The following is a 26,179-nucleotide window of genomic DNA, read 5'->3' on the forward strand; positions in this document are numbered from 1 at the left end:
AATCAACAAGCTTCTACTTTCCTCCCATTTCCCAACTTTCAAATATCCATCTAACAGTGACTTCAGTTTTTACACACGCCCTGGGAGCCTTGGGGCACACAGTGCACATCCAGCAGAAAAGCACACTTGTATGGCTATATGGATACAGGCAATATGTCCCGGCAATCTGCTGCAATCTGTTGATAACAGCAGAACTTTCCTTAAATGGTAGGCCCCCGGGGTCCTGGGAAAACAGTGCTCAACAGTCAAGTACACATCTCAAAAATTACATATAAGAAGCTACAGTATGTTCTCATTCTTTACTTCAGAAAATAAAGAGAAGAGAGTCTGCTTAAGGTCAGCCTCTTCTGAGGTTTTCTCAACCTGTCAAGCATCTCCCAAGTAGGAGTCAGCAGGCTGCACTTTCCCATGACTCCAGTAGAACCACGACTGCTATGGAGGTGGATGGCAAACACCAGAATTAGGTGCTTCACAACAGTGCTGCTCCCAGATATTATAAATGTATTCACAGTTCTGCCATGCTGAAAGGAAACCTGTTACTCACCACATTGGTAGTGTTGGGTGATGCTCCATGATGCATTAGCTGCGATACAATATTTACATGTCCCATGAAGGCAGCAACATGAATTGGAGTTAGGCCCGACTGAAAACCAAACCAAAATCAAACTTAAATACCTACCTTCCACACTCCTTTACAAGAATGCCATGGGGAAAAAATAAGTTATTCTAAAGTAAGTAAACCCAAGTGCTTGCTCTTCTGAGAGGATCTTATCTTTTCAAAAACATATACACATGCTTAAACTAAAGGGCACACGGAATTGTAAACACCTATGAGTATGATTCATGAGCAAACATAAAAACATTCTAGGAATTCAGTAATTCTTCATCAACTAAAATCAACTACAGCTAAGAAAGATTTCTTCCTTAAGTTTTTTACTAAATATCATTTTGGACCGAAAAAAAAAAAAAGGTAGAAGCATTCCTGGTACAAAGATAAGACTTTCTGTAAAATTCAGCTCATGCAAAAAAGATGCAGTGTCCATTGTCCCCGCCAAATCCAGTTGCTTTTGGATGAACAAAAAGGTCTACTGAACTTAGTGGTGAGCTCCATCCCCACTGTCTCTCCAGGAGAAAGGGAATTCAAAACTGTGGCATCCAGCCAGAGAGGCACAGACACAAATGACACAGGCTAAAGAGCATTCCCCCTTCCCTCAGAACCTTGTGGCACCATCACCATCACAAATTTGCACCACTGCCCTTATACAAGATACAAAAGACCAACTGGAAAGAGAGAGAGGGAGGGAGAAGAGGAGGGGAAAAAGGGAGCAGTCATTTAGCAGGGCATGACCTCAAGGATTCTGCTTTAGAAATCCAATCAATAGTTAATATTTCTCCAAGCAGAATTACCCTAAAGCCTCTTCACAGCTGCTTCTGCACAGCTGTAGCAACAGTCAGCCAGAGGCTGCAGAAGGGAGATTTGCTACCAGGAGAAGGAGAAAGCTCAGGGGATCTCCGGAAATCCCCTGATTTAGGCAGCTTCCCCATAGATGTACACAAGTCCCAGGAGGGTAGAGGTGAGGAAAACACACTTTTGTTCCTTTCTCATGCAGAACAGCAAACATGAGCAGGAAGGCAGAATAACTGGTTGAGTATGTTATTTCTTTTCCCTGTTTCACATAATTTCGTAAATGCTTTTAAAATAATAGACTGCAGGAAATACAATGCACGTGTGTCATATTTGACCACAAACACTAACTCATACTGCAGAGATTCAAGCCTGCAGTTGAAAAAAAAGGTGCAGTATCTACAAATGGAAGTATGGAATCTACCTGGAAAACAGAGTTTACCATAGGAAAAGATAATAAGCATTACCTTTAATAAATGGTTTATATGCAACAATGACTCTTTGTGAAATTTGGTACTATTTCCTCTTATTGCATTTATTATTCACATCTCACAACCAACACTTGTTTGCTCTCAGATTTCTTTGGGGAGGAATACTCTGAAGCTTTCTGGCCAATTTGTTTTGATGGCCAGATACAATCTTTCTTTCTGACTAGAGAAATAGTGGCTTATGTATGGGTGCTGAGTACCACCTCCTAATTCTGCCTTGAAAGGTTGTTACCATCTAGACAGCCGGTGAGAGAAGCAGGCAGGAAGGTAGAGCCCTGCAGTAAATTACCGTGATGAATTTCAACAAATGCAGTCAAATGTGGTCTGAGATCATGTGAGATCATGGTGAGGCAGCAACAGGAAATAAAGGAAGAGCTCTTGCTTTTGGACAGTTTTTGCTTGAAAAAGCAATTCAGAGGGTACAGATGAGACTGTTAACCTGGTTCACTCACACGAGACAGTCTAGTTAAGTGTTGCTGTTGCTTTCATTCTCTTAATTCTTTGTATTTAAAAGGGACAAAACTGAATAGATACTTTTTCTACTTCCACATTGACTGATTAATATAGAGGACAGGCATTGCATCTCTTCTGTTAAGGTTCTCTTTGTGCCTCTCACACATTTGCTAACATGACTTCAAATTAGGCTCCGAAAGCTGCATCTACAAGCCCTATGATTTTTAAAAACTAGTCTGGAAATATGTGAGCTGTAGCAAGAGCAGGCTCTGCTCTCTCTCAAGAAAGCCAGGAAGGGAGCTGTATTGTTTGCTACTGAATAATTAGGACAAAAATCCATGCATCAAATGAAACTCCATTTTGGGGAAATGAACTGCTCCCAGTTGTACCTTGTTTAATCAATGGAATTGTTTATCATTTTCTAACCTGGCTTCTTCCACAGTGGTCACACATTCATATATGTGCCCTTTCCTCCTAACTTAGTAGAATACACATAGGCAAACCAAATTTTCCATAGGTACTTAATTAATCTCTAAATTGTGCAAATAACTGGGTGTAGACTATCTCATGCTGATTGAAGTAACAGCATATTGATTTCCATCTAGCTGATTTGTGATGACCTGTGATAGTGGGTGAATATAACTTCTGTGTGGAAAGCCAAAACAAGGTCGTGAATTAAACCACCATTCAAAATAGCACTTGAGTGAAACAGTCTTCACCTTAATCTCCTTAACAGGGTGAATTTCATCTCCAGTGCATTAAATTACAGGCAAAAATTGGCAGAAATGATAGATGATTTTTTTTTAAATTTTAATCTGTTATGTTTCACTTGTTATCCCCAGTGTATGCCCAAAGTATATCGATTGTTTGGGTGTTGCGATCCATTAGGGCAACTTACTTTATTATTCAGTTTTATTATTTGGTAATACCTAGTTGAAAATAATTGTTGACTTGATTGGTACATGTTCTTTCAGAAATATTCAGATATTAATCAATATAGTTATAATGAATTTTGTAGGAAAAACAAAGACAAATGTGAAAAGGCCACTTCTTACCTCAGTCACAGCTTGAATTGATGCACCGTGCTTCAGAAGAAGTTCCATTACTTTTATTCTGTTCTTCTTGCAGGCAATGTGAAGAGGTGTGAAACCATTCTGTAAATGAGAAAGAACATACTTTTTGATACTGTGTATGTCATTACAAAGTAGAATTGGGTATGGAATTCACATAAGACATCCCTCTGTTTTAACAAAACACCTCCCAGATTTGTTTTGGCGTCACTAAATTGTTCATGTAAAAAAGAGAAAAAGCTTCTAAAAAGAAAAAGACATATTTCATATAGCCAGTTTTAATTATGAAATATATTGCCCACTAATAAATAATTCATTTTTAGAAATTATCTGTTCATCTAAAACTATCAACAACTTCATTTTTGCTTAAGCATATTCACTGTTAACTGGGGGGGGGGTTGTTGGAGCTTTTTTAGGGGGTGTTTTTTTTTGTTGTTGTTTTTTGTTTTTCTTTTGACTTTTCAGAACTGCTGGTAAAAAAAGCACGTTACCTTTACAAGCTCTGACATTTGGGTCTTCTTCTAAACTAGTCTGACTACTTTTTTTTTTTCATTCATTACCTGCCAGTTTACTGTAATTACAATTATTTTGCCCCCTCCTTTAAAAAAAAAAAAAAATCTGTGTGCAGCAGAGTGAACATTTAAAACTACCATCTTATTTAGTGTGAGACGTTACAACAGAAAACAAGTAAAACGGAAAAAAGCTGTCCAGAGCATCCACAACTGGTACAGTAACATTAATGCACTGAATGCTAATGCCCCTCTGTATATTCATCAAAAACGCCTTTGCAGAACAATTCTGAAAACAGCTGACAGAACTGGTCCCTCAGATCTGATCAAAATTAGCTTTTTTACCTGCTATATAGTAAAGAATATCATATGCTTTTGTAACGTGAGGTCAGTGCAATTGTCTGTTCCAGTTAAGTGTGAGCAGCTCTCGATTCTCTCCTTAGCAGTGGACAATGTCCAGGGTGAGCTCAGATGTGTTTCAGGGAAGAGCGAGCTCGAGCTCCAGATAATGCACTCAGGCTCCTTCCACTTAAACATTCTGAGTGGGGATCAGGACAGAAATAAAAGGAAACACTGAAAGATTTAGGGGAAAAGGAAATTTGTGGCTAAGATGCCAGACCAATGAGACGCCACTGCCAGCAACTCTGACAAGCTAAACCTGATGATGATTTGATTATTTCAGAAGGCAAAAATAAATATTACAGGCCTGCAAGCCTGCCCTACTTGCTGGTTATAGCGAACAAACCCCATATATCATAATACCTTGACCAAAGACACCTGAAGACAGGTTGATCTGACACAAAAAACAGAGGGGCTGAGAGAAGGAAATCTGTGGAGCCTGTGCTGTTTTCAAGAGAGTCAATCCCACCTGGCTTGTGAGGGTTTCAGGAGCTCACATACTATTCCAGGAATTGAATGAGTTAGTAGCATCAGGCTGTGAAACTAGTAGTCAACCCAATTAATGTCAGAACATAAATTTGTTTGGAACGTTATTGAAGAACAAATCAAAAAGACATTTTAAAAACAACGGATTGCAAGTATAATTTTGAACAAAATGCATTAACGCATTCAATTTGTATGGAGTATAATTACACTAACAGATTTTGTTGCTGAAGTTGTTTTTAAAGTAGAAAGGCATATAACTCCATTGATATAATTATAAAATACCACAAATATTCACCATGTAACTCATTCCTACTTTTTACTGTTTCACGTCTTTGAGGGCTAATAAAAATTCTCTCACTATTAAGCACTGCTGATTATTTTCTTTTTACAAACATTTAGAAAATGAGAATTCTCTCCATACCGAAAACTACAGCAGTTACATCTGCATCTACTTCATCTATTCAGAATCATAACAAGTTACCAGGAGGCAAAAGTGCTCTAGTTACACTAGAAATTCATAAATCACTGCTGACCATCCATAAGCAAAGGTCTATTCTGATTGCATGATATATTATTAACACCTTGAACCTTAAGCATCCTCTCTTGGGCTGCAGCGATACAACATATTCTCACTGACAACCATCAGCAGGCAGAAAATAACTCTCAAATAAGTCTCACTGCAACTTTGGAAGAATGTTTAGCTGTGAATAGTAACCCGCTGTGTACTCACCAGTGCTTTGGCATTAGGATTAGCTTTCTTGTCCAAGAGAACCTTGGCAACTTTGTAGTGGCCACAGTGGGCGGCAACATGCAGCGCAGTCAGATAGTCATTAGTGACGTCGTCTACAGGCACGTTGTGCTGAATCAGAAGCTGAACACAGTTTAGATGATCTCCTTGTGTTGCCATGTGCAACGGAGACAAACCATTCTGCGAACAAAAAGACCCAACACTGATAGGTTATAGGATGCTCAGAGAAATGAAACTCCTCCACGTTGTTCTTAGACCATTTGTTGTATGAAGAATTTTACAAGCACAGAGAGAACCCAAATTAAACTTAACATGTTCAGTCTAACAACGAGGGTTCTTACTCCAGCAAAAGCCACGTGTAATTTGGAGCTTGTTTGGTTAGAGTCTGTAGGCAGCTGTACCTTAAAAAAAAAGTCATGCCATACCAGCAATGCTCTAAACGTAGCTTATTTCACCCAGCATAGCTCAGATAGGTTGCTCGAGTTAAATGAGTTATGGGAAGAACGGCACTTTGTGACTTTTAATACCCTAGCCAGGAAATTTGCTGTTCTTAAAAGCTGCATTAAACTCACCACTCTAATGTAGCCTGCATATACCAGGCATGAGAGAGCAGGTCAGAACATCACTCAGTAATCACTACAACCTTCCCTCACCCCTCCACTAGTGTTTTCCTGAATTTGGGTTGTAGACATGCCTTATAGCACATTACACACCTGTGGAGACCATTCTTCCCAGCCAACATTGGTACAACAGCAAAAGTTTCAAGTGCAACCGGGCTAAAAAAGTTTGAATTAGACCACCATGATGTGACCTACCAGTGGCAGTGGTAAAGCTCTGATTCATCAGGGAAACACCTGAGAGAGATTCATGTTTAGGAACAAATCCTGTACCAAGAATTGTTTCTTGCACCGCTTACAATGGTTAATCAACAAGCTGCCAACATATACTACATTTCCAGAGTAAAAACATGAGAGAAATAATTCTCAGAACTTTAAAGGACTGACCCTATTTCATGACAAAAGATTAAAAAATATGCCAGAATGAAAGAGGTCTTGTTAGCAGAGGTACATGAGCTCCTTAGATAAACCTCAACATACCTTCTTCCATTTGTTTTTTTTTTTGTTGTTTTTTTTTTCTTTTTTACTTAGCCCTTTTAATGCCAAAATTAGATTCAAGTGCAGGAGCTATTCTGGTAACACATAATAGTATGTAATCTATAAATGACTGACAGTACACTGTGTTTGCCATCATAAAGAAACTGAAACTCTTGCTCACAGATGTAGTGCCCTCATGTGACCGCAGTTAGCAAAGGCAAAGTAGCAACATAAAACCAGCTGAGATCTCAGGCTTTCTGAAACAGATGATTTCTTTCTTCTCCCTTCCCAAGGCCATATCATAAGAGTAATGACAAACATTCAAAATAAAGGTGGAAATACGCAGTGAAATAATTTTTAAAAGCGACATGGCAGAAGGATGGTGAAAGTAAACATGCTAATACTGCCAGAATTTGAAAGCAGTTTACATTCAGTGCTGAGAAGCAGACATTCTTGGACACAGTTATATGTTTCATAGAATCAGAGAACAGTTTGGGTTGGAAGGGACCTTTAAAGGTCATCTAGTCCAACCCCCCTGCCCTGGGCAGGGACATCCTCAACTCGATCAGGTTGCTCAGAGCCCTGGCCAACCTGACCTGGAATGTTTCCAGGGATGGGGCATCCACCACCTCTCTGGGCAACCTGGGCCAGTGTTTCACCACCCTCAGTGTAAAAAATGTCTTCCTTATATCTAGTCTATATCTACCCCCCCTGTAGTTTAAAGCCATTCCCCCTTGTCCTGTCACAACAGGCCCTGCTAAAAAGTTTGCCGCCATCTTTTTTATAAGCCCCCTTTAAGTACTGATAGGCTGCAATAAGGTCTCCCTGAAGCCTTCTCTTCTCTAGGCTGAACAACCCCAACTCTCTCAGCCTTTCTTCATAGGAGAGGTGTTCCATCCCCCTGATCATTTTCGTGGCCCTCCTCTGGACCCGCTCCAACAGGTCCGTGTCTTTCTTATGCTGAGGGCTCCAGAGCTGGACGCAGTCCTCCAGGTGGGGTCTCACCAGAGCGGAGTAGAGGGGCAGAATCCCCTCCCTCGACCTGCTGGCCACGCTTCTTTTGATGCAGCCCAGGATACGATTGGCCTTCTGGGCTGCGAGCGCACATTGCTGGCTCCTGTCCAGCTTTTTATCCACCAGTACCCCCAAGTCCTTCTTGGCAGGGCTGCTCTCAATCCCTTCATCCCCCAGCCCGTATTCATACCGGGGGTTGCCCCGACCCAGGGGCAGGACCTTGCACTTGGCCTTGTTAAGCCTCATGAGGTTCACACAGGCCCACTTCTCGAGCTTGTCCAGGTCCCTCTGGATGGCATCCCATCCCTCTGGCGTGTCGACTGCACCACTCAGAGCTTGGTGTCATCTGCAAACTTGCTGAGGGTGCCCTCGATCCTGCTGTCTATGTCATTGATGAAGATATTAAACAGTACTGGTCCCAACACGGACCCCTGCGGGATGCCACTCATCACCAATCTCCATCTGGACATCAAGCCATTGACCACTACCCTCTGGATGCGACCATCTAAACAATTCCTCACCCACCGGACAGTCCACCCATCAAATCCATACCTCTCCAGTTCAGAGAGAAGGATGTTGTGGGGGACCCTGTCAAAGGCCTTACAGAGGTCCAGATAGATGACATCTGTAGCCCTTCCCCTGTCCACTCATGTAGTCACTCCATCATAGAAGGCCACTAGGTTGGTCAGGCAGGCCTTGCCCTTGATGAAGCCGTGCTGGCTGTCTCGAATCACCTCCCTGTCCTCCGTGTGCCTTAGCATAGCTTCCAGGAGGATCTGTTCCATGATCTTCCCAGGCACAGAGGTGAGACTGACTGGCCTGTAGTTCCCTGGGTCTTCCTTTTTTCCCTTTTTAAAAATGGGCGTTATGTTTCCCCTTTTCCAGTCAGTGGGAACTTCACCGGACTGCCACAACTTCTCAAATACGATGGATGGTGGCTTAGCAACTTCATCTGCCAGTTCCTTCAGGACCCGTGGATGGATCTCATCTGCCTGATTTTGGCTAGTGAACTCTGGGCCAGGCTGTGTAAAGCTCCTCAGGAAGAGGAACAAATTCAAAAGCCATGGGTCTTGAACAGCAGGTTAAGCTTAGGGATAACACCTGACAATACAAAATCCATGCGGCAAAGAAATGTAGTTCCTTAGGCGAGGTTCTTATTTATGATGGTGGAAACCAAAGCAATGGGGTTTACATTTTTTTCATTTAGTAATTAATTGAGCTACCAGAGAGCGTGGAAGAGCCTTACTCCCTGGAGTATGAGCTCTAGGCTCTGAGAGTGGCAGCAGTGTGGAGATGTGCCCCAGGGGGCTCCTGGACAGCCCCTTGCTGTCCCCCCCTGCGCGTGAAGTTTGCAAGTCAGGGCTGTGGGAGTCCATGGAAACTCCACATGCAAAGGATGGGTGGATCCTGTCTGTCAGATTACCCATGATAGCACTTGCCAGTGACTCACTGAGCAGAGGAAAGCTGGTGCCAACCTCTCCAAACAAATGCTAAATATATTCCAGTAAGGGGAAAAAAAAGAAAGAAGAGGGTGGAGAAAAGCAGAATATAGAAGGGCGCTGAGACAGAATAGGACAGGATGACACAAGAGAGAAAGAAATAACAGAAGAAAACAAGAAATGTTGTTAGAAATATACTGCTTACAGACTGAGAGAAAAAAATGTAGTGGAAGATTATCTTGGGAAAGAACCTTAACAAACTGCACAACCCAAATGTCAACGCTGAATGGGAAAGTCACGGATTGCAGTGGTGCTACAAAGCAGGCTGCTGCACCGACTTAAAATCAGCAATAACAGCACAGCAGAGACCACCAACAGAAGAGTTCTGGCAAGTGTGTGCTTTAATGCCAACCCTTGGGTCTAAAGCAATCTGCGCACCCTGGCGCAGGTGATTTGAAATTCCCATGAATAATTTTGCATGATAAACTGTAGAGAGATAGAAAGTGGAGAAACTGATAATCAGGCTAAGTCCTAAGGAAATATGAGCTGTGTCTGCAAAGAGACATTGCTCTATTTTTATCTCTTATCTCTACTCTAGCCTTAGGGTAATTTGGTGCAAGCTGAAGATATAATGTAATCACCATGTATTTATTCCAGGATAGATACAGAGATTTTCAACTGCTGAAATTCTGAGGGATAAGGTTACCATACATGCCTTTTTGGTTGGCACAGAAACCTTTTCTTGTGTATCTCGATTTAACACATTTTACATATGCAGACATGCGCTACATACGGCATTCTCCCACGCAGTTACTTTAAATAGCTATGATATAGGAAAGTTATTGTCAAACCCTTAAATATATGAGAGATGCGGAATTACATAAAAAAAAAAAGTACAAGGATTACTGCAGCAGAAAACAGTACCAGTTACCTTGGTTTTGGAAAGAATAGGGGCACCACGATCCAGCAGCATTTCTACGACCTGTTCATGGCCACTTCTTGCTCCACAGTGGAGGGGAGTCAACCCATCCTGTGGGACACACGCATTATAATCGATTAGTTTCAGACAGAGTAAAATCTTGCGCACTTTTATAAAGACCTACCATGTCCTAAGAAACTAATTAATTCCTGCAGGATGCTGCTCTTGTGCAATGAACAGCTGAACCTGTTTATTCAAATGGACAGAATACATTTTGTCTCTGAGCTTCTAAACATGTAAATAGTCATATCAAATTGGTGCTTTTGCAGTGGGCTACTTCCAGGCCCTCACTGTACATGTGGTAAAGTGGTAAATGCACATACAAGAAAGATGAGATTGCACATCAGGTACTTTTTGCTTGCATGCCTTTGAGAAAACTAGGTCTTTCATTTGTCAGTATGCATCAAAGTCAATGGCTAGTCCTTTTGTCTGAGAGAAAAAAAATAAAAATCTTTCCTACGTAGTTTGACTTTTTTTTTATTACACTAATTTTGACCCGTGCATAGCAGATGAGAAAACCATCTTAATCCCAGGTGATAAAAGTATGTTGGATTAACTTCTGCCTCTTGTTGGGTAGACCATACTTGTGTGAATTCCAGCTGAATGACTGGCCTAGAGTCAAGGCATACTGTCAATACCTCTTTCAGAATAGTTTGCTTAGTAATAGGTATCATGTTAGAAATGCATACCTTTCTAAGGAATTCTCTTTTTAACATTAACAGAGTTATTCCAAACTGATTTGATTATTCTTTGACCTGTACCCTGTTTACAATGCTCACGTAACCTGCTGTACACGAGTGCTATGATGAAAGAGAGAACATGAGTAACTGAGTAAAGTCACATGGAGTTTTTCAATGCCATATGACATAGTGCTTATTACAATTAGTAACGTCACAGTTTCAAGAAAAATAAGGAAGAAAAATTAATGTTTTCGGAATTAGTAAGAGCAAATATTTGATTTGTTTCAAGCAAAACATATGCAGGAGATACTGTCACACAGAAGCAATACTGTATTTTCACTAAATACGTCAGAAGACGAGCCTTTATAAGAAAGGTTGAAACTAACAAAGAAGAAAGATAAATATTTATTAGTTTTCCAAATACAAGTCATAAAGGAAGGGGCCTTTTTCCAGTGTCTTCCGGCACTCTTAAAAGCACATATGTTGTATGGTCTAAAATATGTATGCCACATCATTTTTATAAAAAGGATTATCCAAAATTCCTTCTCACACATCCTGTGCTTGCTAATTCACGCACATGCACTCCCTCTCTCTCTGTCTGGTAGCAAGTACTATTAAGATACCTCCTTAGACATATTTTCCATGCATAATTACAATATTCTTTCTTGATAATTCCTAAACCATCACACTCTACAAGAACATCAGCTTCAGGCTTTCAAAGTGCAGAGGACAGCTGGGGAGACGGAGGTAGTGATTCAGAGCCTTACACTCTCCTGCTTCTACTTTCTTGCCCTCTCCTAATAAGCCTATGAAAGACAGCAGACAGAAATTGCTGTGATTAACTTTTTCTGCTGTCTCATTCAAAACTCATATGGTTCTCATTGTGCATGTTCTTCCACTTAAAGTAAGGCATATGTTTTTGATGTAAATGAAGAAAAGGTTTTGGTTCAGACTTAACTTGATCAGGACTCAGGGAGCCATTTGTTCATGCAAGATGAACACAGTTTGGCCAGCTACGTTCTTACTGGCATCTCTGGAGCTAATGCTATTGTCATTTCTGCTTCTTTCTGTTATTTCAGCCCATGAAGGACAGGGAAGGGCATCTTGTTAAAATGATACTACACAAAATAAAGATGTATTGCTCAAAACATGTAAGTAAAGACAAAGAGAAAAGATAACAAAACCCATGAGGTATGTTTATCAGCTGAGTTGCAAATGTTTTGCTGTAGCTTCACGACAAGTGTTTAGAAAAGGTAATGCATTATTTCCCATACCAGTAGTTTCCACAGGCGAGGGCATGCCAAGTACTGAGCAGAATGTAAACAACTAACAAAAATATCACCCACACAAAAAAACATGTACAGGAAGGAAAATTAAAACCAGCAAGGCTAGGTAACTAGAGACCTGTAGGCAGGAGCTGAAGATCAAGTACATTAGATTGTTCATGCTTTTTACTTCCTATAATTATCATATTCTCCAAGCACATCAAAGAAAGATACTGAAGGGCACAAAACTGTAAGATAGGGAACATTTTCCAGATTTTGTGCCCCCCAACTCATTTCACAAATGTATCACGGGTAGTACATACCAAGCTCACAGAGAATGAGACACATATGATCATCTCCATGCGCTAGATTAGACCCTTAAAAACTCCTTCAGTGCTCCCCAGAGCACAGTGCCCCAACCCTCTCACATTGCCCGGGCCTGCCCAGCTTGTGCCTAGGGCTGACAAGGTTCCTGTGGCACAGGAGGCAGCAGGCAGTCGTGCTTGGGGCCAGCTAGAGCTTATTCTAGTCCACACAGCAGTCACCACCACCAGATGCATCACACGGCGTGACACGTTACAATGTAATGTAGGTGCTGGTTGGGACAGCTGGTCTTTAGCTATTGTTAAGATGATGTCAGGACTCCCACTGTAAAGAGCAAATACACTTGAAGACAGCTCATTTAGCTGCAGATATCTTTTTTTGTATTCTGAAAAGACACCGTCTATTCACCTGGCTTGGTTAATTGCTATATGGCACTAAAAGTCATAAAGAAATGTGCAGAGGCAATCTGAAACACAGATCACAGAAAGATTTTGTTTAAAAAAAGAGAATCTGAGATTAAAAGCGACTGCTCTGAACTCAGCAAGACTTCACTGATTTTGTCAGGAGGTTTTCTAGTTGCTTATTTACTGTTCATATAGACTATACTATGTGAGGCATAAAATATATTACATGTATTAGGAAGCAAACTTGCCTTAATATGATAGTCTGCAATGGCTCAGAAAAAACATTACAAACGATTATGACAATAATCTGCAGATTAAGGACTCTCTAAGTATGCACTGACATGATAAATCATATCATCTGTATTATCTATCCCTCCAGAGAGCCCGAGAGCAGCTCCAGCAAAGCCAGGAGGACAATAGGAGGAGTTCTGCTTAGGCACAAGTTTCCATAAGCATTGCACACCAACCTCTGGGGCTGCTGCTCTTTCTTTAGCTTTTATTTCAAACACACACACCCGCACCCCAATGAAATGAGATCTAAGCACTGTTTCTAATCCCTGTTGAGACTCGGATACCTGTGTAGCTCCCTGATCTTGTTACACTGGGGTCACAGCTGGCTTGAGGTTAGCAGATGACAGTGCAGGCAGTTGAGCCTCCCTGCTGCAGTGTGTTTCCCTGCCATCGCATGTGTCTCTAAGAGACCCCTGAGCAGCACAGGTAAGCATGAACCAGCCTCCCTGTGCTCCCCAGCTACTCCTTCCCTGTCAATGCCCACCCAGGATTTCCCTCGCACAATGGGATCCTCTGGGCTGTACCCCAAATCCATGGCAGCCTCAGTACCACAACTCTCACATCAGCGAGCATCAGTTTCTAACCCAGTCTATGAGCGATGAAATTAAGCACAACGCCCAGTAAAAACTTTACTGTGATGCAATTATTCAGCAAGAGCTTGTCAGACTTTGAGCCAAATCCCAGAGCCTGTCCACGGCCTTGGCAGGAGTGTGCCAGACACTCCACTCCCCTGAGCCGGAGGTAGAAGGCATGCTTCCCCCAGGGGAGCAATTACTGCAGCCTCCAGGGTTCATCATCCCCATCGCTGATTAGTGAGTCTCTGTGCATGTGCTTCAGCCTAGCAGGGCTCTGTATCTCACGGTCCCTTCTTGCTCTGTCTCCTGAATTCTTCACTCCATTGGCACTATTGCAAACTGCCCCTTCCATACAATAGGACAACAAATGAGGTTTGCTCTTCCTACACATGCAAAATGCACTTGTAGTGCCAAGTCAGTGTTATTCTTGTAGTTATTTTATATCTTGATACATGTGGCTTTTCTGGAGAGCTTATGTATGATCTGATGCATCTTAAAAGAGCATATCCCACATGTTTTATTGCAGATAAGAGTGCTGGCCTGTTATTTAGCTGCAAAACCAGTAGAATGAAGATAATAAACACTTATTGTTAATCCAAGCTAAAACATGCTTTCTGCCTGCTTCAGACACAAATTCACTTAGGCATATACAGTATTAGGCAGACAAAGCAAATCAAGCTAATTTAATCAACCTCTCTAATTAAACTTCATTTTTTAAAGTCTTTTCTGGAAGACAGAGAAAAAAATAATTAGGGAAACGTTCAGTAAACATGTTACATGAGGCATTAATACATCTTTGCTTAGAATGTTAGTTAAAAACCTGAACGACAAAAGTTGCCCTGGATGGACAAAAGCAGGACACAGTTCTTGAGGAATACCCTTAAGAATTCAGTACAAAGCCCCAAGTATCAGCTGCTAGACATCTCACACAAAAAAAGGACAGAGAGAAGATAAACAGCTAGTTAAAATAAACAATGCAACATAAACATGAACTAAAAGGAAAAAAAAAGATAGCTGAGCCTCAAAATATTTGTAAGATCATTTTTGGAAATAACCTCATATGCTCACACGTTATCTGAACTCCTAACTACATTTTGCAGGTGTGCAACAATATCTATGGTTCTCATCAAATCCTAGTCCTAATGAATATAGATAAATTGGGAGCCCATGGATGATTTTTCCAATAATTTAAACAGGATAAGGACTTAGCCCTTCACGTTGACCTTTTGTGCAGTACTTCAGCGCTGCAGTTTCCAGGACCATCTGCCAGCAGCAAACACAAATGCTTGTAGAAATGACTAAGGAAAATAAATAATTACCGCAACTTATTTAATTCTCAGGAAAGGCTTTATGTGAATTTATCTATAAAATGAGTATGTTTGTGAAAAATAAAAATAGACATTATGTGGAGCATATTTCCAGTGCCCCATACAGAGAATGGATAGCAGGAACAGATCACAAAACGACAACTGAATAGCTAAATCTGTCCCATCTAAGAGTCAGAGCAGTGAATCCTGGCCCTGGCAGTGTTTGGTCAACAACACAAAACAGTATCTTCTGCATACTCATTTAAAGGTGAATTACAGACCTGATAAAGGAGAAACAAAGGCCCAGGAATTTCTGCCTCTGAGCAAAAGAAACAAGCAATTTTCAAGAATTTTTGTCCTTTCATATGCATACAGAACCTTTGCCATTCACCTTTAAGGAGGTATTTTGTGTTCCATAACCAACATTTGCATTAAATAGTATCATGGTGTCCACAACAAAAACTATTTTAATCAAACAAAAAAAACCCAGCTCGTTTCTTATCCACAAAAATTCTGCTCATCTCTTTAAAACTGCTTAAAAAAAAAAAAGAAAAAAAAAAGAGAGGTCTCACATTTATAAATCTGGTAACAGGAGCCTCACTTATTTTCACATGCAAATCCCCTCTGTTTATCAAGTTGTGTGTGCATTCAGCACCTGCACCTGCCCTTCGCGGAACACCAAGGCTGGGCTCTGACTGGGCATCCAGCTGATAGGCATGACTTGATACATGTATCAGAAAAGGCAGTTTTGGCTGCTTTTTACCTTTCAACACATTCAGTAGTGGTGATGCTGTTGCAAAAAGCTATGACTGAAGCTTTCATCATCCTGTATTTTCATAAGGCCATTCTATGTCTGGGACATTAAAAAAAGAATGGTGCTTAAAAAAAAGAAATGACTGCAAAGTTGACATACCTCAATTGTTCTGCCTTGGAAAACAACATTGGGTCAGGTAGGAATAACAAGAGAGATTTAGCAGGAACATGTGTTATAACAGCTCACAGCAATTAATCTTTGCTATTGAATATGAGAACTAGGCAGACACTCCTGAAACAACGTCATTTTTTCACCTAGCACCACATTACTCTCAGCCTTCTATTACTTCTCCTATTGAATTGTAAATCCTTCCTGGTCTACTCCAGCGATGCTCTTCCCTTTTCTCAGTCATGCAGCTGTCTGCTCGGTTCAGCGAGTTTCCTTGGCAGAGGCACACATCGCCCAGACCACGGGCTGGTAAACCCTTGCCAGGATGAGTCAGTGCCGCCGGGAGCAAAACTTCCACTTAGTCACTAACTGCCAGAAAATGATGCCTCTGGTAATGCCAGAGAAGTGCAACAATGAGCGACACATGTACAGCACAAGCAGGAGCAGTTATGCAAATCCCTTCTGATTTATGGAGAGGATGGGTGTTTGGGGAAAGAGGCAGTCTCTGGGGGAATCCAGAAAAAACAAACCACCGCTTCATGAACCACACTCATCCACTGCCTTTTGCCTCACTGGGAAGCTCTGCCAGACTCAGGAGCTGTTAATGCTTCGGCCCTCTTCCTGGATCCTGTTTCCGTCCCAGCCTGTATTTTTAGTTACATAAATGATCCTAACGTCTGACCCTGGAGCCTGTGATACAGAACATGAAGCAGAACACGAATTTTCAAAACTAAAAGAAAAGAACAAGCTGGACTCCAAATATTTAAAGTAGTGGTCCCCAACATTTTGGCTGCAGAGGGTCATATAAATGCTTGCAGAGAGGAAGCAAATAGTCCCTTGCCACATCCCTTTCTCCCTGCTCTGACCAAATGCACATCTGTCACGTCACCAAAATGTGTCCCTCCCCACCACATGGTAGGCCCACGCCCCTCAGCCTGGCAGCCCCCATGTAGCACGTAGGAGGCTGGTATTTTAGTTCAGAAATTATACCCACTGTTCACGTTACCCATGAAAAGTCATCTCTCCCATATTCCCCAATTAGAAAAACCAGAAACGTTTTACAAAGAAATCATGAGTGACTTCTAAAGGTAAAATGAAAGAAGAACTAAAGAAAAACGTGCGGAGAGAGTGAAGAGGTGAGAAAATAAATTGACCCGTTTTCTGAATTTGCTACAGAAATAAATACAAATATGCCTCAACAAGCAGTGCAGGAAATCTCAGAGACTGCTGAAACATTGGAAAACCAAACAGAAGCCTGTGGATACAGTAAAAGCTGCAGAAAAAAAGATTCTTACGTTATACCTTTGTTTTGTTTAAATGATTCTGGTGGAAATTATGAAGAATAATTAAAAATAGAAGATGGATAGGTGATAAGCTAATATTTCAAGAAAATGACAGTTGACAAAAAGTTACAAGCAGAGCTTCTGAAGATTACCTCACGTGCACAGGAGAGTGTTGCAAAGACTGTCATGACAGCCCACAGCAGCACTAGTTCTAGGTTTACTTCCAAACATTTGAATTTTTTCCATCTCTTTTTGCCACTGTGTAAGTAAATAAAATATCCCTAAACTGGTTTGATTTGATTTTAACTACAGCACTTAGATATAGCCATACGCACTGAGCTTTTAAGTCACTCAGCAACTCGAGTCAGGTGTCGACCTGATGGAAATCGTCACTACGCCCAGCACATTTGCTGACAAATCCAAGCCAGCAGCTAAGCACCCAGTCAGACAGAGGCCGAGCTGCATGAGACTCATCAGCAACATCGTGCTCTGTGACACTGCCCTGTGGATAATGAAAGCCAAACACACACTACAGTTCAAAGTTCCTCTTTTAGCGTTCAAATTCTGAAATATCTGAATTGAATTCTTGTCTTTTAGTATTTTCCTGTACCTTCATCTCTACCCCCAAGTAGCTAGAAGCTGCTCGTAATTAAATGCTCTACAGAGAACATGGAAAATTGTTGGTTCTGAGCTTTGCCATACATGGTGTTTCACACACTGCTTTAAGAGATGTAAATTGTTAGAATCCTACTGCAACCATTTTATAAAAAAGAAATGCAGTGCGGCTGTGGTAGCCTGCCAGGAAGTTGAATGATTTAAGCTGTACAGCAGCTAACAGGTCAGAGGCAAGAATTCCAGAGCCATTCACAGCATTCACATTTAAGCTTACCCTTGTTTTGGCATCGATTTTAGCTCCTCGATCAAGTAGGAGTTTGACCATATTTGCATTTCCCCTCTTCGATGCAACATGTAACGGCGTGATATCATTCTGTGGAAGAAAAAAACATGAAAGTAAATATCCATACCTCTTTCTTTCATGAACTCCATGACCAGTTTGCTCACAGAATGAATTATGCCCAGTTTGCTAAAGCATAACACACTTTTGTTTCCCTGGGAGAATGAAAGCAAAGGGAAACTGTGTTTATCCACATATGTGAAATACTGGCCTGATACCTCGACATATATATTATGAAGACAAACATTCAAGTTGTGGTTGGAGTTATAAGAAGATACGATTGTGCCTCAGTTCTTGGCTTTTGTATAAGAGTTAAATTTATGCAGTTTTACTGACTAAACCCTAGCAATTTAATTCAGCTCTGGTTGTTTCTGAGCATGTAATGATAAGGATTTATTCCTCACAACTTCATCGGCCTTGTAGGAGCCATGGAAAATAAATTTAAAAAATAAATAAATAAAACCATTACCTCTGTAGGTCTAATTCAAAAGCAACAAGATGCCAATGCTATTTATTTCTGAACATTATCAGCAAACTCTGAAAGCCTCGTAAGCACCTTCGTTTCAGTTACATCACTAACGTCGTCTACCAAATTTGTTCCTCTAATCGACACACTACTGCACTTCAAGTGAGACTAAGAATGCCTCCCGAGGTGGCGCCCGGCAGGCCGGCAGCATGCAGCAGTGCTGCACATGGAGGGCAGTTACATAAGCAATGCGTGCGCACAAAACCAGGCCTTTTTAACAAGATGTAGCTAGGACGTTTCTTCATGCTCTGATGAATCCTTTACCTTGTGGTGTACGAAGGCCACATCCTGTATGTATTTGACCATATGGAGCCAAGTAAAAATAAAAGGATTTAAATAGAGCATGCAGCTAGTGTATGAAGACAAACAGAATTTTAAAGAACGTGTTTCTGTGTATTCAGGGGCAGCGCAAACAGCTGGCTGCGTAAAACCAGCTTCCCTGTGACTGAGCAGAAAGCGGTACATTTTTAGTGAGCATGTGTCCTATGGCTGACTGAATCAGGAAGGCACCCATTGCCTTGAATAGCTGGAGAGCGGTACAAGCATCTTGCCTGGCTAACAGACTGTTTAATAGTGCTTCCTCAAAGCTGCAGGTGAGTGGAGCGATAGAAAACCAGCACTGAAAAAAGATCCCCTCTCAGATGTGACAAGCTGACTCACAGCTTAATAATAATGCTGAGTACCTAATGCAGTATGTTGAATTTTCATTTACACATAAATCCGCTACGAAGCTAACGCACAGCTACTAGAAAGTACTAATCGATATTATCACAGAGGTAAAATACATTTTAACAAGATGAAATGACAGAGCTTCTTTCTCCAATATTAATGATCATTAGAGCATCAAAGTGACTAATTCCAAGGTGGCTTCTCATTTCTTTAAAAAACAAAGTAAAACAAAAATGATGCTTAACACATTAAACAAAAAGTATACTATACCTAGTCCTCCCAGGGATGTGAAGCTGTGTGATTGCTTAACTTGCAATTTGTGAGTTGGTTTTGAAAAAAGAACTAATTCTATTTGACTGGGAGTTGACACTGGGTATAATATGAGGTCAGTATATTACTGTATCAGCCACAAAGAGGACAGAAAAAAGAGGAAAAACACAACTTTGAGGAGATACTTTCTGCTTTTCCTCTCTTCCCAGGAGGAAAGATGTTACCGCGGTCAGAGGGAGAAAGAGATTAATTCCATTTTCCTGAGAAAAAACAGTAAAGGAAATAACTTTCATGTCTTCAAGTAAAAGGGTACTGCAGGTAATTTAAACTGAAGTACCACCTTTTTCTACTTGCTGGGGTTGATGGGCAAAGAAGTTAACTCAGTCTAATAGACCTTAGTGTCCTGTTCATACATTACTACTAATAATTTACTGTATCATACACAGACTAGAAGAAATGCCTTTTCTAAGCATCAATGAAGACATGGAGGAGGAAGGAACAGCATTACAAAAGGTAGGACAAATACCTATTAGAAGTCTAGTTCTCATTCATCTTGACACCAATCTAAATCAATCTAGTGCAGCACAGGGGAGGATATTTTCACATAACAATGTGCACTTTGGATCTAATTCTTTGCCAGTCCAGTCGTTCAAAGCTCCTGTTGCCTTAAATGAAGGAGAGTTGATTCTAGAGTGGGTGAATGAGCACTAGCAGATACACACCTCAACTCCAGAAGATATGAGTTCCACTTAGTAGTTAAGGTTTAGGTCACACTGTTTGCTTGCAACAAGCGGGAAAAAAAATAAAAAAAATCCGTTCTCATGGTCAGAAAGGAGTCTGTTCAAATGACCTTCATATTTCTGGTTAGTACCAAAACTATCAGGACCTGTTCCCTGCAGGAAACAACTGCAGACAACTGCACGTTGTCTCACCTTCTGACAGGGGGCAAGCACACTGGCTGGGAACGTGGGGAAATTCTCCAGCACCAAGCAAGGACTGAGCTCACTTCTGCAAGCTGGAGAGCTAACAGTCCATCTTTCCTCCATTTGATCACCTGTCTTTATGAAAAACATATAAAATTAGTATCTCTAGCATCTTGAAACCTTGGGTTACATTTGGTTGAAAATAGGCAGCAAGTTCACATTAGGAAGAGATGGATGGATAAAGAATGTGATCACTTCAGACACAGTTTGTTAGGAAAATCAACTACACCCAGCTACCCTGAAATAAAGAATTGAGCAGGAGGAATCAAGGAAATAAAACCCTACATGCCCAGTGAAATATCTGTCCTTATGGATGATCAAACTCAGCTCCTCTTTCCTGGGAAAAGAGCACTGCAGCACTCATTCTCTGGGAAGGAGGATGCAGTTTTCATTGTACTCTACTAACCTATTCAGACAGTTCATAAAAAGAATTAAAAGACAAAGAAGAAACAACATGTTTTGGAATAATAAGGAATATAAGGAATAATAGCCTTATTCAGCCCTAACAGCTCAGGGAAACACTGTGGGGAAATGAAGAGGAAAAAAGAGAGGGGGTAGGTCTCTATTCAGAATTTAATTTTGCCGTTTAGCTATTTGAGCTTTTACTGGTAGAGAAAAAAATGAAGTAATAATTCTGCTGGCTGAGAGTTCTGACTCCTGAACAGATGGAGAGATGCATTATGTGAATGTTTGGCTAATTGCACACTGAAGTTTAGGGCAAGTAATTTGTCTTTGGTCAATACTGTGTTGTGCCAAGGCTTAAAGAATTATACCTAGACGCACCACGCATATGGCCTCTTCCCATCTCTCATCTGACAAGAAAGTGAACTGAGAAGTGAATAAACCTCAGACATCATCATTAATGTTTCTGATGACAAAACGTAAAGCAAGCAACTCAAAATCGAGTTGTTTGTACTTGTCACAAGAAACTAGATATAAAAAAAGCTTTGTAATGTGTGCAGCTTGGGTGTAGGTTGTTAACACTAAAGCTGTGGTATCAGCAAACAATATAGCCACCAAATGTAAGGTTCTGAATTTTTCAGTAAATCAACAGCATCTGCTGTCTGTTCAGTCTATTTTTATCTGTTTGATCTTCCATAAATTTCTCCCTTTGTTCTTAAGATAGAATAGTAAATCAGGAAACTTTTGAAGATGTTTTCCTGCAGTAATAAAGCTGAAATGCCTTCAAAAAGTTGCCATTAAAAGATGTGGTTCTGATCTAGAGTCCTTCTTGCCCTTGCTGTTGAAATATCAAATGCTGGATAATGCCTCAGGTAGACCCCTCGACACTGAGATCCAAGTTGCCATTCAACTTGAGAGTTAACAAATTCTGCAGAGAATATGAAACATAACTTGTGACAACAGCAACCTAAAACTACGCAATAAATGCTCATAGGATTATGAACTAGCACATAGCCTTTCCTCTCCCGTTTGGCAGAGTTCCTGGGGTATATGACTTGAAGTACTCTGAAACTGTATATAGCTCAAAGTGTGACAGATTAGATGCATGCAATTTTTTTTTATACCTCACAACATTGTGGATGTCTGTTTTTCCTTTATCTCTATCCATTGCCTGCTGCAGCCACCACCCTCTCACACAGGGCCTGTGCCTTCCTTCGGAGTCTCACAACATCCAGAAATACGATGGGTGAAGAGTGACCTGCTTTTCCATTCAGTGGCTTTTGCTTGTGCCTGATCAGAGGAAGCACTAAGCCCTTTCAGCTGCATCTCTCTAAGTACAGCTTCACAAGAAAATTCAAAAAACTTTGAGTTATGCTATGCTGAGCAATAAGCCACCTACATTTCCCATCTGAAATGAGATCAGCTCCCCTCTGACACATGGTGTTATCCATCACAATTCACCACAGTAGTCAGAATTACTCCATACTATTACAAACTAGCAACACAAAAGGTTAGGAAGTCAGAAAAAAATAGGGAAAAGCTTAAAATTGACAGAATGCAAACACGGTACATCTTGTAGTTTTATTTTAATGCATTTAGAAAATGAAGAATTCCCCCTGGTTTCTGGTATGATATGCTGTCCTATGGGATTGCCTCTTTCTCCCATCAGACAGTCTGAGTTTACAAGCATAAGGATGCTAATAATAAAAAAGAAAAATAAATGCTTGCACTTACAGTATCATATTGGGCTCTGAAGTGTAGCTTTAAAAAAAAGCACACAAAAAAAGGGTAAACCTTTCCTAGTCATGTGCTGCATTGTTTTAAATGCTGATTGACTGGCAGATCATGTAGGGACTGTGAAGACCCATTGGCAGCATCATGGGGACTTGATATTTCTCCTTGCTACCGATGAGAGAGCTTACCTCCACCTCTGAGCGCTCCTTCCAGCCCCTCAGTGGAGTGTAGTTTTAATCAAAAAATTTCACTTTTTAAATCTTTGATTTAAAGAAAAACGAAAAACCAAACCCACAGTTTCTTACCCAAAATGTTTAGATTAATTTGGAATTTAGTAAGATTGTCCTTCTCAGTTCTCAAGTGAGAGCAGACTCTGGGAAGAGCTTAATATTGACAAAGAATGTGTGAATAAAACAGAAGCTGAAAATAGCCAGACTGCTAAAGCAGAAATTTCCTGTACGGTCTGGAAAATCCCTCCATCATTAGGGATTCTTAAGAAAGACCATAATGTTGGTTGGTGGTTGTCATATACTGGAATTGTCATCAACAACACTGCATGGATATTACCACTATTACCAGTTCCTGAAGGTATGGGAAGGTTGTGCTGTGCATGTGAAGATTGTCGTATGTGACTATGCAGCTACATCAACGTTTTATATGAAAACACTCAATATTCTCTTCTTCTGTATTTTCTCTGCAATTCAGAACTGGAGCTACAACACAGAAGAACCCCTGCAGAGAAAAGTCTTATATTCTAGTAGCAGTTATGGGGTTCATTGAGACTTGTATAGGACTTTCAGAAATTAAAGAAATTATAGGTACAAACATACAGTCAGACACTTTCCAGGATACCTTACAACAGTGCATAACTTTTCAGCTTTTTTCTTCTCTACTTAATAAAAGTCTTATACTGTGCTAATTTTGTTCTTGAATGCTTATATACTTATCTTTCTTCAGGCTTGAGATGTATGAAATGAATCCTGGAAGAAAAGAAGGAAGAGTATAGCAAGGAGCTGTTATGGCAAACTACCACTAGGGAAATAAAAAGATGTTTTTCTCTTATGTTACTGTCACTTACATATTGCCTGCTCTTTTTCACAGGCTAATGGTGTTCTGCTCCTCAGCCTCAGGGTCATCATTAATGCATGTTGTCCTCACACCACCCTCTCAAAATTACCAAATCCTTTCTCAACCTTCCAGTAAGCAAACCTTCTGCAGGCAAAGCCCACTCCCAGTGGAACTGAGATCTCCTCTAAAATAAGGAGTGCTGTCTATCAGGAAGACTGTTCACAGGGTTGGATGCAGTTTTATGGCACAGTGACCACCTCCTGTTTGCTTTGGCAAGAAGATATGGGCAGAGGTCACCTTCATGTAGAGGATTCCGTTGCTACCTGAATCTTCTGACTTGCTCAAATACAGAGTGGATGTGGGGGTCCCAGAGGTTTCTTTCAGCCGTTGCTCTGGAAGCTGCAGAGAACGATTTCTTTCTTCCTTTCTAACCACTGTGCTCCTCAGAGACAGGTGGAGCTTCAGAGACATTTCCTCACCTGGGCCAGACAGATCTTTCCACTGGAAGATGATCTCAGACAGAAGAATGATATCTGAAGACTTTGTGAACCCCCAAAAGATAACTTTTTCCTAACTATAATTCCCAGAAAATACAGTTTATTCAAAGCACCTTCCTCACCTCCCTGGTCTGCATAGCAGCCTTGGAGAAACACCAATTTGCACATTCTTGTTGCAGAATTAGCACAGGGCAGTCTGGACACGCATCTCCATTGCAGCTGGCTGGGAATTGCAGCAGATAAAACTGCCTGCCCTCCCTGTGCACTGCTCCTGGGGATGCCTGAGCAAGGCCTGAAGGGGAAAGGGAGGGCGCTCTGCAGGGGTCTGATTTATAGCAAAAGAGCTTTCTTGCACAGGATACCATAGATATAATCAGACTGCTAAGGAAATTGGTTTCTCATTCCTTCCAACGGCTGTTACTTGCTTCAGTGTGTATCTGGATACTCCTTTCCAAGTCCTAGACATCAAAGTGCAAGGCAGTCTAGAGCAAATTTGAAGGGAGCAGTAGAGATAAAGAAGAAATTGCTCTGTGACCTGTCCTTTTTCTCCAGCACCTCACCTACCCTCAGGCTGAAGATGACCTGATTCTGGTAAAGAAAGTCAAGCCCATGGCATGAAGCCCCTGCAGCAACGTCCAGCTCCAGCAGCAGCAGCTAGGATGAGAGCACAGCAGTTTTCACTATGTATATGGTCACCGTATGCCAACAACAGATTTGAAAGCCTGGAACAGGAGATCCCACTTGGTGGATTTCAATTCTCCAATCACTAGGTTAGTTGGTAGTTCCAGAATATGGGAAGTAGGTATCAAAATTATTAAAACTCTAGGTAACACACCAGATCCAGTTTGATTCAAAGGCACAAGTGGCTGATAAACAATATTTTGCTTAAAATAACAGCAATTACTTTTTCCTGTTGAAAAATTTGATAAAATAGATTGACTTAAAGGTCTTTGGCCTTCTTTCAGTTTGTAACTATGATTTATCAGCACCTCTCCAATGTCAGATACCACTGCCAGCTAAAAGAATGGTGCCTGGAATTGTTGCAATCCTTCAAAGCCCAGGTAGCGACTGCACTTACGTGTTAATCTGGCTAAGAAAGGAGACCGACTTCACCCTCAGTTACCCTTTATTCTCTTCCTCCACTTCTTTAGCCCATATGTGATTGCCTCCCAGTTAAGCAAGAGGGAAATATGGTGATGCAATGAAGGGATTTCTTTAGCTTTGAAGGGTTTCAGAGGAGCATAGCCACACATGTGAAAATGTACTACAGAAAAAGGATGATGAATAGACATAAAATGCCTGTTACTTCTACAATGCGTACCCTGCCAGTAATTGTGACAGTTTTATTGCTGAGTTTGAGCCCAAGAAGTCAAGCAATTTGGAATGAGTATTTTTCCTTCATTACAAAATGGCAAACATCCAGCCCAATAAGGAGATCCTGTTTCACTTGGACTGAGGTTATGAAGGTTTTTGGAGCTGCCTCCCTGTAAATAGGTAGAATCGGGGGCATCACAAGGTAATTTACTGAAATTATCTCCATCCGTCCCACAGGGAACTTTCCGTGTTGTGCCATCTTCACTGCACTTGCAGCAAAGCTAGAGAAGAAAGCACAGACACAGAAGTGCTAATGCAGTTCAATGGAAGAGCTGACATGAAATCAGTCGCTGGGCTGGAAGAGTGTAAACCAAAAGCAGGTACATTTCCAACCCTCCAGCCTCTACGGTCAGCAGGTACACAGGCTGGCAGGCACTGTAACACCTGTAAGAGCTCCTGGAGCTATGCCTATTTTTCTTAGATGCAGTGAAAGAAGGGAACAAGGGAGTATATGACAGCTGAGAGGCCGGCAGGTGTATACCAGCAGGGGTGAGGGGAGCAGCTGCTACTGCATATCGCTGGGGACATCATTTACTTACAGTACAGCACCACTGCTCACCTCCTGC

The 26,179-nt window shown here is 41.1% G+C and overlaps 1 protein-coding gene across 8 annotated transcripts in view; it reads right to left on the bottom strand.

Annotated features, from left to right (window-relative positions):
* ANK3 (ankyrin 3) overlaps positions 1 to 26,179 on the bottom strand; it is a 208,866-nt gene that overhangs the window by 107,688 nt on the left and 74,999 nt on the right. For all 8 annotated transcript variants that reach the window (XM_076339316.1, XM_076339319.1, XM_076339318.1 and 5 more), the window contains exons 8-12: positions 18,025 to 18,123; positions 10,037 to 10,135; positions 5,541 to 5,738; positions 3,402 to 3,500; positions 545 to 643 (exon numbers count right to left, since the gene is read on the bottom strand). In XM_076339316.1, the coding sequence (XP_076195431.1) occupies positions 545 to 643; positions 3,402 to 3,500; positions 5,541 to 5,738; positions 10,037 to 10,135; positions 18,025 to 18,123 (594 nt within the window). The remainder of the gene's footprint in view (positions 1 to 544; positions 644 to 3,401; positions 3,501 to 5,540; positions 5,739 to 10,036; positions 10,136 to 18,024; positions 18,124 to 26,179) is intronic.

This window comes from Aptenodytes patagonicus, chromosome 5, assembly GCF_965638725.1.
Source record: "Aptenodytes patagonicus chromosome 5, bAptPat1.pri.cur, whole genome shotgun sequence".
Lineage (NCBI taxonomy): Eukaryota > Metazoa > Chordata > Aves > Sphenisciformes > Spheniscidae > Aptenodytes > Aptenodytes patagonicus.